The 14,908-nt window shown below is 40.2% G+C and overlaps 1 protein-coding gene across 3 annotated transcripts in view; it reads right to left on the bottom strand.

The window, feature by feature from the left end:
* The window catches only part of ANO3 (anoctamin 3), a 403,783-nt gene that overhangs the window by 149,609 nt on the left and 239,266 nt on the right, over window positions 1-14,908 (bottom strand). For all 3 annotated transcript variants that reach the window (XM_030560189.1, XM_030560192.1, XM_030560190.1), the window contains 2 exons: window positions 11,609-11,815; window positions 8,975-9,046 (listed from right to left, as the gene is read on the bottom strand). In XM_030560189.1, coding sequence (XP_030416049.1) covers window positions 8,975-9,046; window positions 11,609-11,815 — 279 coding nt within the window. The remainder of the gene's footprint in view (window positions 1-8,974; window positions 9,047-11,608; window positions 11,816-14,908) is intronic.

Here is a 14,908-nt window from a genome sequence, read left to right as displayed (position 1 = left end):
ACCTATTAGAGGTAATAATTTGTAGTAACTAAAGAATTAATTTAAGTTTGCCTCTTTCCCTGATCAGGAACTTTCACAAGTAGATTGATGTTTCTTAAAGGTTACTTTTAATTTAAAACAATTTTTGGTGAGATTTTTATTCCCTAGATTGGTCACAAATAATTCTGTCACTATTTTATACTCTGCATACAAACTTTGAGCTGTGTTGGTTAGTTGTCACTAGTCACAATTGTCACATGGTATTATTTCTGTTCCTTGAGTAAATGAACATAATTCTTATAGGGAGGTTTCTATCACCATTTCAAATTACTTTAATGGGACTTGCCTGAGTAAAGTACTACTCAACACCATGAGTAAGAATGGCCGTGTCAAGAATATCATCACAAGGAGGGTCTGAAAGAAGCCAGTGTGAGTTTGAATCTCTCAGGGAGAAGGTAAGAGTTTAGGTAGACATACAAGGTTAACAGGATTAAGGAATTTTAGAAGGGTTTGCATCTCTTTCTTTCTGTACAACAAAAGCTTTGACCAAGTTATTTTCCTGGGAAAAAAATTAGTCTACTGTAAGATTATTGCCCAGAAGCATATTGGGTGAAAAATTTAAATGCAATTTTCTTTTGATCCCACTGACAAAAGAAAAGATGTGTCGCCCAACCATGATCTTAGGTGAGAAGAGTGCAGTCAGATACTTGTCTGAATCTCTAGTGAGAGATGCTGAACAATTTCCCAGCCCAAATAAAATACACCAAGTGCACTGTATGTATAGGTCTTCTAAGTTTCATTGACACAAAGTAATTGTGTGCAGCTATATGGTCATAGGTACAAAAAAAAGTGAGGTCAGATTCTTTGTGTGGCTCATTTAATTGCCTTTTTCGGAGGCTCTATTGAGGGCACTCTGCTGTTGCAAACAGCGTTCCATAAAATATACCACGACTTGCACAAACACTTGGATGGAGAATTTCAAATGTGCTCTGAGTGCTTGAACTTATGATCATTTGCTTTCCATGTGAGAATAAAACTTGATCTCTTCAAAATCCACAGAATAATGTCACAACTGGGGGCCGGAGGAAGAAAAGGACATCTGAAGCAAATTCAGACACTTTTGTGCTGTATTTATCCAACTGTACTGCAAATGGTGATGTTGCTGGGTGATAAAATAGCATCTAATTTAGTGTTCCATTGAATCTTTCACTCACTCAGTTCAGCAGGCACACAGCTTTTGTACTGCTATAACTGTATCAAAATATATGAAATTAAGTGGCAGATTTCTGCAACCCTTACTCATGTTGCACAGAATCTTAGGCTAGGTCTACTCTGCCAGAAGAAAAGTCTGTCCTATCTCGGGGACTCTCTTTCTGCCCTGCCACCCCCACCAACATGATACAGTTCTGTGGCGATCTGGAAGCCTACTTTCGCCGTCTCCGACTCAAAGAATACTTCTAGGACAACACTGAACAGTGCACTGATACACGGGTGCCCTCCCACCAACAGCACAAGAAAAAGAACTCCACATGGACTCCTCCTGAGGGTCGAAATGACAGCCTGGACCTATACATTGAATGCTTCCGCCGGCGTGCACAGGCAGAAATCGTGGAACAACAACATCGCTTGCCTCACAACCTAAGTCATGCAGAACACAATGCCATCCACAGCCTCAGAAACCACCCTGACATTATCATCAAAGAGGCTGATAAAGGAGGTGCCGTTGTCATCATGAACAGGTCTGACTATCAAAAGGAGGCAGCCAGACAACTCTCCAATACCAAATTCTACAGGCCACTTCCCTCAGATCCCACTGAGGAATACATTAAGAAACTACAGCATCTACTCAGGACACTCCCTACACTAACACCAGAAGAAATCAACATACCCCTAGAGCCCCGACCAGGGTTATTCTATCTACTACCCAAGATCCACAAACCCGGAAATCCTGGACGCCCCATCATCTCGGGCATTGGCACTCTCACTGAAGGACTGTGTGGATATATGGACTCTCTAATCAGACCCTATGCCACCAGCACTCCCAGCTATCTCCGCGACACCACTGATTTCCTGAGGAAACTACAATGCATTGGTGACCTCCCAGAAAACACCATCCTAGCCACCATGGATGTAGAGGCTCTCTACACAAACATCCCACACACAGATGGAATACAAGCTGTCAGGAACACTATCCCTGATGATGCCACAGCACAACTGGCTGCTGAGCTCTGTGCCTTTATACTTACACACAACTATTTCAAATTTGATGACAATATATATCTCCAGATCAGTGGCACTGCTATGGGCACCCGCATGGCCCCACAATATGCCAATATCTTCATGGCCGACCTGGAACAACGCTTCCTCAGCTCTCGTCCACTCACACCCCTTCTCTATCTACGCTACATTGATGACATCTTCATCATCTGGACCCATGGGAAGGAGACTCTGGAAAAATTCCACCATGATTTCAACAGCTTCCACCCCACCATCAACCTCAGCCTGGACCAATCTACACGGGAGGTCCACTTTCTTGACACCACGGTGCAAATAAGTGATGGTCACATTAACACCACCCTATATCGAAAACCCACCGACCGCTATGCCTACCTTCATGCCTCCAGCTTCCATCCCGGACACATCACACGATCCATTGTCTACAGCCAAGCACTGAGGTACAACCGCATCTGCTCTAACCCCTCAGACAGAGACCAACACCTACAAAATCTCCACCAAGCATTCTCAAAACTACAATACCCGCATGAGGAAATAAGGAAACAGATCAACAGAGCCAGACGTGTACCCAGAAGCCTCCTACTGCAAGACAAACCCAAGAGAGAAACCAACAGGACTCCACTGGCCATCACATACAGCCCCCAGCTAAAACCCCTCCAACGCATCATCAAGGATCTACAACCCATCCTGGACAATGATCCCACACTTTCACAGGCCTTGGGTGGCAAGCCAATCCTTGCCCACAGACAACCTGCCAACCTGAAACATATTCTCACCAGTAACTGCACACCACACCATAATAACTCTAGCTCAGGAACCAATCCATGCAACAAACCTCAATGCCAACTCTGCCCACATATCTACACCAGCGACACCATCACAGGACCTAACCAGATCAGCCACACCATCACTGGTTCATTCACCTGCACATCCACCAATGTAATATATGCCATCATATGCCAGCAATGCCCCTCTGCTATGTACATCGGCCAAACTGGACCGTCTCTACGGAAAAGGATAAATGGACACAAATCAGACATTAGGAATGGCAATATACAAAAACCTGTAGGAGAGCACTTCAACCTCCCTGGCCACACTATAGCAGACCTTAAGGTGGCCATCCTGCAGCAAAAAAACTTCAGGACCAGACTTCAAAGAGAAACTGCTGAGCTTCAGTTCATCTGCAAATTTGACACCATCAGCTCAGGATTGAACAAAGACTGTGAATGGCTTGCCAATTACAGAACCAGTTTCTCCTCTCTTGGTTTTCACACCTCAACTGCTAGAACAGGGCCTCATCCTCCCTGATTGAACTGACCTCGTTATCTCTAGCTTGCTTGCTAGCACACATATATATACCTGCCCCTGGATATTTCCATTACATGCATCTGAGGAAGTGGGTATTCACCCACGAAAGCTCATGCTCCAAAACGTCTGTTAGTCTATAAGGTGCCACAGGATTCTTTGCTGCTTGTCCTGTAGTGGTTATAATTGAAGGCAATACATATAAATAAAGGGCAGAGTAGTAGTGGAAATGGTTTAGTATTGAGGACAGAGCAGAATCAACACAAAACTCTGTTGTCAGATACATAAACAACACAATTAAACTTTACTCATGTGTGCTGCAGTTTTTAGTGCAACAGTAGGAAGCCTATTAAAGCAAGCTAATTAACATTAATTTTGCCAGCTCTCATCAGCCCATTAGAAATTACAAAACATGTTATGTAATAACTACTGCTATCTAAATGCTACAAAAGCTGGGAAGAGGATATTTGGGTGACTATTTATGGAAATTCAATATTACTTCAACTATCAGCATCCTTGCTTTGGAGCCGGAAGTCCCTAGTTGAAATCCCCAGAAGAGCAGATTCCAACACAGATTCAAAATTAAACTGAAAAAACAATTCTTAAAAAGTTTCCCTTTAATTACCTAACTCCCATTAATGAATCCAACTGCATGATCTTTAAAACTGAAAACAATTTCCTTTATAGGTCTGTATGTATGTGCAATCCTTCCTTGATTAACTCCCAGATTGATTATTTTACTTCACCCTTGTGCATTAGTATGCTTTTTTATCAAGCATTTCTACACTTTGTCTGAAATCTAAAGATGATATAATGCTTGATTATATGCCGACACTGTGAAGGACTCAATCAACAGATTAGTTCTAGAACCATTAGAAATGTAGCCACACTAAAAACATTTCTTGTTTATGTGACCTTCTACATTTAGTTGGCTCAGCTCACTGGACTTGGCTTATTTTCATTCAATTAAATTTTGCATTGCTTTGCCCAATGCCTTGTGATACAAGACGAATGGGCCAGATCCTTGGCTGGTATAAATCACTGTTAGCTCTATTGAAGTCATGTTTGAGTTCACTTAAAGAAGTCAGTAAAGATATACCAATGAAATCCATCTGAGGAACAAGCCCAATATTAAGTAGAGGGCCTTATGGGCCGTGTCTTTATGGGGGAAAAAAAGATGGTAGAAAAAACGAAAGTAACTAGAACGCAATCTTAGACATATATTTCTTTCCCCAAACAAATACCCACAGAGTATTGTGGTGGGTGATAAAATAGCTTCTAATTTAGTGTTCCATTGCATCTTTCATTCACTCAGTTCAGCAGGCACACAGCTTTTGTACTGCTATAACTGTATCAAAATATATGAAATTAAGTGGCAGATTTCCGCAACCCTTACTTATGTTGCACAGAATCTTAGGCTAGGCCTACTCTGCCATCCTTACAAAAACATTGTAAGGTGTGTTGTTATAACCTGTAGTTAAGTGCCCAATTCCCATTCTGAGTCAGTGGGTGCCTAAGCCCCATTAGAATGACTTTGAAAATCTATCCCAGAATGTTTAATGTAGGAGTAGTGTTTTGTAATGGAATGACATCAGTGTGTTCTTGCAACTTTCAACTTCCCTGTTTCACATGTAATTGTTCTAGAGGAAATCTATACTTTCAATTTTGCCTATACTTTGTTTATTATGCAGCATTTAAAAAAAATATATTTATTCTTACAATACATGGAAAATAAATACTACAGGAATGACAGTGCTGCCTTTCCTCACTTTTTACAATTTCTTTTAGATTGTGCACAAAATTGTTCGCACACACATACAAAAGACTGGTTTAATGCTAATGTCTCCTTTAGCATCAGACATCAGAGGAGCTACTAGCTCACAGACAGATGAACTGCACCTATCACTCCAGTGGAAGATGGCAGTATTTTGAGTGCTCACAATCCTAGGTTTAATCCTCACCATTGATCAGTTTCCCATGCGCTCGTGGCCAGTTTGCAAAATGTAACAATCCTCACACTTGCTAACTGCTGTACTGACCCCTTAGTTGTGAGTCCTCCTCTTCAGAAAGAAATCATTGAAGGCTAGAAAAGGCCCCAGAGACTCTCTGAATAATCAAAAGCCAGGAACAATAAGATGAATGAGTAGCAGACTGAGGAGAAACAGTGCTAAAGTTTGAGGGTCAGACTAACAGCTCTTTGAGGAATGGAGGGTTAGTCAGATCTCCAAGCTTATGCTCTGCAAGCTCCTGTCTCCCCCATTCACATAAGGATCCTCAGACTCTGTATACTGACTGTAAGGCATTAGGGAAAATATCATGCCAGAGACCTAAAGATGAGTGACTGCATAACCCTGCCCTCGGTGTTGAAGGACCTGGTTTGGTACCCCCAACCAGAAGGCTCCCTATACCTGCAACAAACTTAGAGCTTTATCCAAAGCCCAGTGAAGTCAATAGGAGTCTTTCCATTGACTCCACGTGACCTTTGGATCAGAACCTAATTCTTCTCTCGTGTTCATTTGTTCATAGCTACCACTCAAACTAAAGAAAACACCACACAGAAGTATACATCTTAAAAAAAAGCAGCTATGATGCTACCTAATTAAAAATTTACCACACTCTGCTGCCTAATTAAAAATTTACCACACTCACTTAATTTCAACTGCATCTTTAGTGTTCTCATGGGGCAGTTGTAAGAGGTTCACTGAGGAAATGAAGCCCATTAATCAAGTGTATTATGCAGGCTACATCAAAATGTACTAGCATTGACTAAAGCATTTAATAGTGCTTTGTCATCCTTACTTGTTTAGCGATCAACACTTTAAAAGCAAGATCCTTCTGCTTGCTGTGGCTCAGAATGAAAAGGAAAAATGGACTCTTAAGTTACCTATCATGAAGTAAGATTGCAAAGAGATCAGTAGTCAAACAGCATTTTAAAACATATTGGTTACTTCAGTTTTTATTTTTAGTCACACTTTGGATTTATCTGGTGTCCTTTGGTAAACAAATTTGAAAGCTTGATTTCTATTTTTAAATAATTTTCACTGTTTATTTTTGGATTTTATTTTCCATTTATATCACTTTCTTCTTGCTTGAACAAAGCAAATACAACATTCTACTCTCAGTTACATTGCTGTAAAGCCAAAGCAATTCCATGGAGTAACCCTGAATTTACTCCAATGTAACTGAAGGCACATTTTAGTCCAGAGTGTGTGAGCAGTTCTGCTGACCACATGGGCTGAACAGACAGCATCTCACCTGTGACGCTGGGCAATATCACAATAATAACTTAATCCCCAGCAACCAACCCTTTAATGCTTTCCACTAAGGGCTGGTCTGCACACAATTTTTGTATTAATTAAACTATATCTATTCAGAAACAGATGCAATTCCCCTAGGGTGGATGCAGCTATACTGGTATAAAGATGTGTACATTGATATAGCATATTTCAGTAAATTTAAATCAATATACTAAAAGAACTTCAAAATTATGTATAGACAAGCCATAAGAATCAACTTCTGAAGAAGCTGAGCAGGTACTGGTTACTGAGTGGAGAGTATAACAATCCAGAAGTTAAATGGCACAGAATGGGCAAGGACAAGGTGGGTCCTCAGTGGATGCTGGTTGTCTCATCCATCTCAGTGAGGTTTAACCTCAGATGTTCAGTGATAACAAATGTCAACAGTGTTAACTATTTCATCCGTCATGTAAAAAAGGCCAGAGAGGGTCTCAGATCAGCACAGTTCACTGTAAGTGACATCTTATTTTGATACCATAAAGTAGGTAGTATTGAGGAAATGCCACCATGTATTTCCCCCCCGAAATCAAGAAGCAGCCAAGTCCCAGGATCTCAACAGAGCCCATGGGCAAACTATTAAAACAAAATCATGAATTTTAAGCCAATCTCACAATTTTTCAGCCCGAGTCATGATTTTGGAATATTTAGGGATAGCAATTCAGATTGCTAAACTGCCTAGGAGGCAACTACACTAATAAGCCAACACTCCCATTCTGATTGCCACTTGCCCTTTTTAACCATAAAGACTCACCTATCTTCCCAAATACTATATTCAGGGCAATGAGAGAAATCAATGCTGAAATATTTGGTTGATAAGAATTACAGAAATGCCTCTAACCAAAAATAAACAAACAGGTGTCTGCATAAAGACTGATCTGTTGTGGGAATATGAAACTGCTATTTTTAGTCATCATATTGAATGTGACCAACAAAAGTTTTAATAGTTGCTTAAGTTACATCCAAAAAATACATGTGCTTGCAATTCAGATATTTGTGTGTCCAACTACCTGTGTTGTGTACATCAATGCATAATTTTACACAGTTACTATTTGTGTTTGCATGTACACTCTTTTTGTAGGTACACATAAGATGTCTAGAACTGACTTCTCCCTGATATTCTTTGATCTTCAAAAAGATTTAAGTGACATCATTACTAGGACAAATATACCCCAAATATAACAATTTTCTGAAAAATTATTGCAGTTTTGCAAGTTATTTTATATATATATATATATATATATATATATATATATATATATATATGTTTTCTCTAGAACATAAGTATAATTCCTTTCTTTAAAAAAGTCCCTGCAGCATTTGTGAGCCATCCTAAAACATATCATTGCATGTGAAAAATAAGAAATAGTAACAAGGAAACTAAATCGTAAACTTCTGAGAGGTCATATTATAAACTACAGTGATAGAAAAAAGTTATTTTCATGAGTATGAAAAATATCTTCACAATATTTAAAAGTATCTGATAAGAGTGTGGAAAAATCTATACATTTACATTCTCTAGACATTCCACGAAAGTGCTTTCCAAATTGGCAAAGGAAAAATTAATAGAGGCCAATTTAAAACACCAGAAGAGAGGAGGGAAGTTAGGACTAGAAAGCTTTATGGAATTTCTATTAATTCTTTTGAGAGCTACATGAAACCATATAATCAGTTCTCGCCCATCAGCAACTCTCTGATCTTACTGAAAATATTTCAAAGTTTTCCATGAAGGAAATTAAAAATGTATGTTCATATATCCTGTGTGTCTATGTTTTCTTGCAGAGTCAACATTTGTTATGTAATCTGTTATTTTGCAGATTTTATTTTTGCAAGTTTGGTATCTTTTTCCAACTCCAATCCCCTCTGATATTATAATTAATATACTCTTTTGGGGTGAATGAAAGGAGGAAGTGTCAATGTACTTTGACTACAAACAGAAGTTGTCAACATGTATACATGAATTTTTAATGAACAAAAAAGCCTATCCAACATTTTGAAAACAGTCCCTATATATTTTTGTTGTTTTAACTTATCAAAGGTCTGCCTTTTCACACAAAAGTTGGAAGTTCAGTTTCAAGAATGGAGGTTTCAACTGAGAGAGAGTTAAACAAGAAAAACAAATTTTAAAAGTAACTGCCACTTGAGATAACAAAGAAACTCACCTAAAAATGGATCACTGTATTCTGTATTAGACAACTTGAGTAAGTTGTTTTCCAGGGTCTCCATCACTTTAGCTGAAATAAATGTAAGATTCCATCAATGTAATCTTTTTGTGTTGCAAACATAGAAAATTTCTGGCAGCTATACACTCAGAATAGCCAAAGCAAGGCATTAAACGTACTGATAAACTTTGTAGAACATTTTCTGCGAGTGATAACAGAACATCATTGAATTATCAGTGCCTGTGATTCTCTTCCTGCTGAAGCTTAAACTCATGTTAAAAATATTCAGCTATTATCACATTTGGAGGAGAATGGCTCACAGTTTGGTAATAAAAGCTGGTCAAATTCTTTATCTGATAGTTTTTGCAATATTTTTCAAATATTGCTAATTATTCAATGAATAATTGTTGTAATTATTTACCCAATTCTGCTGGTAAAGACTGTTTCTTTGGAATTTCACATGCGCATGGCACTACTACATGTTAACTCATGGGCTGTTTCACCAGTCCAGAGAGGACATCCCATAATAGAGAGTCTGTTTCAAGCCCTTGCCTCAGGCCTGAGTTTATTGGTTAAACAAAAATGAAGGCAAAATACTGCTATGACAGTTCCCAGCAAAGGCTTTCCCCTTACCTCTCACTTGTCAGAGCCATCCAGGTTCTTGCTCTGATCCCAGGAATCCTGCAATAGCCTGTCTAATCCCTGATCTCATTCCCCAGGCCATCGGCCTGAAAGTCAAATAGGTAGGCTCCTATAGTGGGTGAAAGAACCAGAGGTGAAAGTAAACCGGTCTGGTCCACTACGGCATACCGGCAAGAGCCAGTACGCTGTGCCGGACTGAACAGGCTTCCACGGCAGTGATTTAAAAGGCCCAGGGCTCCAGCCATTGCAGAGAGCCCTGGACCCTTTAAAGCACTGCCAGAGCTCCGGCAGCCAGGCTCGGGCAGGGATTTAAACGGCCCAGTGCTCCGGCCACTGCGGGGATCCCTGGTCCCTTTAAATCTCCACTGGAGCTCCAGCAGCCAGGCTCCCGTGGGGATTTAGAGGGCCTAGAGCTCCGCAGTAACCGGAGCCCCAGGCCCTTTAATTCGCCTCTGCAGCTGGTAGCTCTGGGGTGATTTAAAGGCCCTGGGGCTCCCAGCCACACCCGGAGTCCTGGGGCCTTTAAATCTTGAAAGGCCTCACCTCTTCCAGTTGAGGCCATGCCCCTGCTCAGGACTCTGGCACACCGGTAAGTCCTTTAAGTTACTTTCTCTCCTGGAAAGAACCTACCTGATCCCTGCAGGTCTCTAGCTCAACTGAGTTCTCACAAGCTTTTATAGGACCACGTAGTCTTCAGGCTATCAAACTGACCCCTAGGTCCACAGCCTCAGCTGAGAGGCAGTCGATTAGTTACAGGCTGGGCCCATCTCTCCTTAAAAGGGCCAGTCACTCTGTGACAGTGACATGCACTGGCTGTGACTTATATTGCTAATTGAAATATTTTTAAGTCATTTTATAGGTTTTTGCCAAATTGGATTTGAATTTGTGATGTGGAAGATTGATTTAAACCTCACATCACAAGCCAGACCTGGAGAACAGGATTAGCTCCCACAAGTATTTGAGGGGAACAAACAACAAGGAAGGAGAGGAATTATAAGAGCACATCTAAGTCGCATATAAACAGAAAATTTAAATCAGCTGGCAAGCAGGCCAAGTGTGAACCTGGAGTTCTGAGTGTAGTATATACAAGCACCACCATCGACGAAACATACATTGTAAGCGCAGATAAAATCTGCATCAGTTTGTTAATAAATACATGCATCTTCCATTATGCTCTTAAATCACTATCAATTAGCAGCTTCTAAACTTAATGATTCTGGAAATGGTGACAAAGCAATAAATTCAGATAAAAGCCAAGATCCCAATCCTGCTATGTACATGCCCCATTTGGAGTCCCATTTATTTCAATGGGGCTCTTTTTGTGGGGGCTCTGTGTAGAGCCAGTTTTGGGTAGAAGACTGGAGATATCCATTGTCCTGCCTATTTACAGGTTTGCTGTTGTCAAAGGTCAAGACGTTTCTAATCTGGTGCATTCACTCTAAGGTACAAATATATATTTAGATTACATATGATAAATACATTGGGTGAAATCCAGGGCACGCTGAAGTCCATAGGAACTTCACCATTACCTTTACTGGGACCAGGATTTCACACAATATTTTCAGTATGTATTGTAAAAACCACAACTCATGATCAAGGAGCAGCTGCCTCTATTTTTCTAAGATCCCCTTAATGAAATAATTTCCAGGCATTCTTTAAATATTAAATAAGTTACACAGGAGCACAGATACTACAGTTATTCATCTAAGTATTGTGAAGTCTTTAAAAAAAACACTTACACTTATCACTTTCTGTAAGTATCTCCAGTATTATGGAAACTTTTCAAGATCAAAAGAGTAACAAATACTTCTGTTCTTTTTGCGGATACAGACTAACACGGCTGCTACTCTGAAACCTTTCAAGATCAAGTTATTGTATTTTATCATTTCACAATTTTCCCAAAAATAAGCATTACAAACTCAGGCACTCCAGAGTTTAGGAAAAAAACATATATTGGAGGGAAGATGGGATAAAAAAAGGACAACTACTCACCTCGTTCTGACACTACATTGACTGTAGCTGTTGAAGTGCCTGCACTCAGAGGCCGAGCCTGTGGCTGGAGCCTATTTGGCTGAAGAAATGAAGAATGTTTGCTCAGACTGTGAGGGTGTGTTTGGCTCTGTGCTAAGCATGGCATGGATCTTCTAGAGGGCTTCAATGGAGGCTCTTTCACTGTCTCACTTCTGCTTGTGTTCATACCTGAAACATCCAAAATACACAGACTCAGAAGCTATGCAGTATTGTCTGGTTGTTTTTTTTTTTTTAAAAACAGAGAAAGGTAACCATCTGGATTGAATTACAAAGTTTCAAGAATATTTTTTATCTACTAAGTAACTTTTCAATATTTTATACTGTTCTACCATATAGAACATTTCATTCATAAATATCAAAGTGCTTTCCAAGTGTTAATTGAACATCACAACACCCCTGTAAAGCTGGCAAAAGTATTTTTGTACCTCCATGATAAGTGAGTAAATGAAGGTACAGAGACTATATTTTCAGGCAGGGAATTTCTTTTTCATAGGTTCAAACCTGCAAAAGTTGTATTAGCATTCTGATACCTGCAGGTGAAATATAGTTCAAAACTGCATTTTTGCTCCTCTAAGAATCTGACTAAAAGTGAAAATTAATTGAGAGGTGCAAGTCTTCTGACTTTCCTTTGCAATTTAAAGTACAAATTTTCCACAACAGCAGGAGGCATAAAAGGTTGCCACTTTATGTCTATATAAGAAGGTCACCTCATCCAGAAGAGTGAGTCTTTCAGTTTTGAAGGCAGCTACCTGCCACAAAAGGAAAAGACCTTTCTGAGTCACAACTCCAGTATCTTAGTGATCAGCAGATCTCCATACCACCATTATGCAGGAGAATATTGGGAAGACGTGGAGTTATTTATTCTAGGCCAAACAGTATGCTAAGCACCTCACAGAGTAAAGTTTAGATATGGTCCATAGCCTCAAGAATTTATCATCCAGAATTAAGATGTAACATAATGAATGAGGGTAAGAACAACAAACTGCTAGGGAAAGGTGAATTGAGACAGGATTACAACAATAAAATAATGCAAGAATTCATACGAACTGCTCAGTGACAAAATCTTTTTCTTGTTTGCTTTCCTGTAGTCTTGTATGCTTTAACGTCGGGCATGAATCACTGAAGCACATTTACTGGAGTCGAGTGGTTTGGATTGGCAAACAGTTCTCCAAAGCACATGTAATCAGAATCCAACTAACAAATGTACTGCCCTACTCAGTGTCCATCTCTTTAGTTCTTATATAGGGATGTGAAAATTGTTTCACAATACGTTCAACAATTTAGAGTGTGTTTTCTGTCAGTATATGAAACTTTCAACACTGAGGTATTTAGACATGTTATATATATAAAAAAATCAAATGTAGTCCTTCAGCACATATTCTTTATGCTTTATATCTCTGTGACATTTAGCTTAGCTGTTTAGTGGTCAGGCTTTTTGCTTCTCCTCAGAAGAGCAAAGCATATTCAATAAAGCCCTACTCTGCAATTTATTTGTGTGCCATTTGCCCTTTGTCATAAACAGATGGTTAAGGGTTAATGTCTCTTTTACCTGTAAAGGGTTAAGAAGCTCAGTGAACCTGGCTGACACCTGACCAGAGGACCAATGGAGGGACAAGATACTTTCAAATCTTAGTGGAGGGAAGTCTTTGTTTGTGCTGTTTGTTTTGTTCATTGTTCGCTCTTGGGGCTAAGAGGGACCAGACCTACACCTAGGTTTTCTCCAATCTTTCTGAATCAGTCTCTCATGTTTCAAAATAGTAAGTACTAGCCAGAAAAGGCGAATTAGTCTTATGTTTGTTTTCTTAACTTGTAAATGTGTCTTTTGCTGGAAGGATTTTTACCTCTGTTTGCTGTAACTTTAAATCTCAGGCTAAGGGGGGTGGGGAGTCCTTCTAGGCAATATGAATCTGAGTACCTTGTCAGCATTTACCATCAAGGCTGGCTCCAGGCCCCAGCGCGCCAAGCATATGCTTAGGGTGGCATGCCGCGGGGGGTGTTCTGCCGGTTGCCAGGAGGGCGGCAGGTGGCTCTAGTGGACCTCTCGCAGGCATCCCTGCGGAGGGTCCGCTGGTCCCGCAGCTCCGGTGGACCTCCCGCATGGGAGGTCCCTCCGCAGGGACGCCTGCGGGAGATCCACCGAAGCTGCGGGACTGGCGAACGGCAGAGCGCCTCCAGCGGCATGCCGCCGTGCTTGGGGTGGCGAAATGGCTAGAGCCGGCCCTGTTTACCATCCTGATTTTACAGAGATAATTTTTACTTTTTCTTTCTTTTTTAAGAACCTGATTGATTTTTTCCTTGTTTTAAGACCCCAGGGGATTGGGTCTGAACTCACCAGGGATTGGTGGGGGGGGAAGTATGGTGGGGGGGAAGGTTAATTCCTCTTTGTTTTAAGATCCAAGGAGTTTGGATCAGTAAAGCTTCCCAAGGCAACCCAGGGAGGGGAAAGTCTGGGGAGGGGGAAAGGAGGGGGAATGGTTTATTTCTCCTTGTTTTAAGACCCAAGGGGTTTGGGTCTTGGGTTCCCCAGGGAAGGTTTTTGGGGAACAGGAAGTGTGCCAAACACTATATTTTTGGCTGGCAGCAGCGTTATCAAATCTAAGCTAGGAATTAAGATTAGAAGGGTCCATGCAGGTTCCCACTTTTTGGACGCTAAAGTTCAAAGTGGGGAAAAAACCTTGACACTCTTAAAAGCCTTAAACGCTTCATTCCTATTTATCAGGAAGTTCTCCTTATGAAAATATACAAGATAAGTTTATCAACTTGCTGTGAGAGTTAGTAATTAGGAAACGTTAAATCAGCTTTTGAAAATACAGCAAGAAAAAACTTATCTATCCTACTGACCCAAATTCTTCCCTCCAAAGCTTGCTTGCTGCATTTTTTCTTTACTGAAATATCACAGTATGAGAGTGTTGAGTGAATTAATAGCTCTGATGATGAATCAACTGCACAGCACTTTTGTTAAAATGCAATATAAGATTCTAAACATGTAACTGGAGTGGCATAAGGCCACCTGACTTAACGCTTTCAAAGCACACTTTGGTGGCATGACTAGCACAGTCTGAGAAGAGCATGATAAAATAATATTTCCCAACAGAAGATATAGACCTTTTGTTTTTAGAGTGTAATTTTACCAGTACTCATCTTATTTTACACTCTCCCTCCAAAAATGATTTGCTCAATGTGACAGGTCCTCAGATGACTGACACTTTAAAGCCATTCTAAAGGTTTGAGTTTTTCCAGCATTAAGTTGGAAATGCATAT

Source organism: Gopherus evgoodei, chromosome 4 (assembly GCF_007399415.2).
Source record: "Gopherus evgoodei ecotype Sinaloan lineage chromosome 4, rGopEvg1_v1.p, whole genome shotgun sequence".
In the NCBI taxonomy this organism is placed as follows: Eukaryota; Metazoa; Chordata; order Testudines; family Testudinidae; genus Gopherus; species Gopherus evgoodei.
The sequence above is the reverse complement of the archived record's forward strand: the minus strand, read 5'-3'. Positions and strand labels throughout refer to the sequence as shown.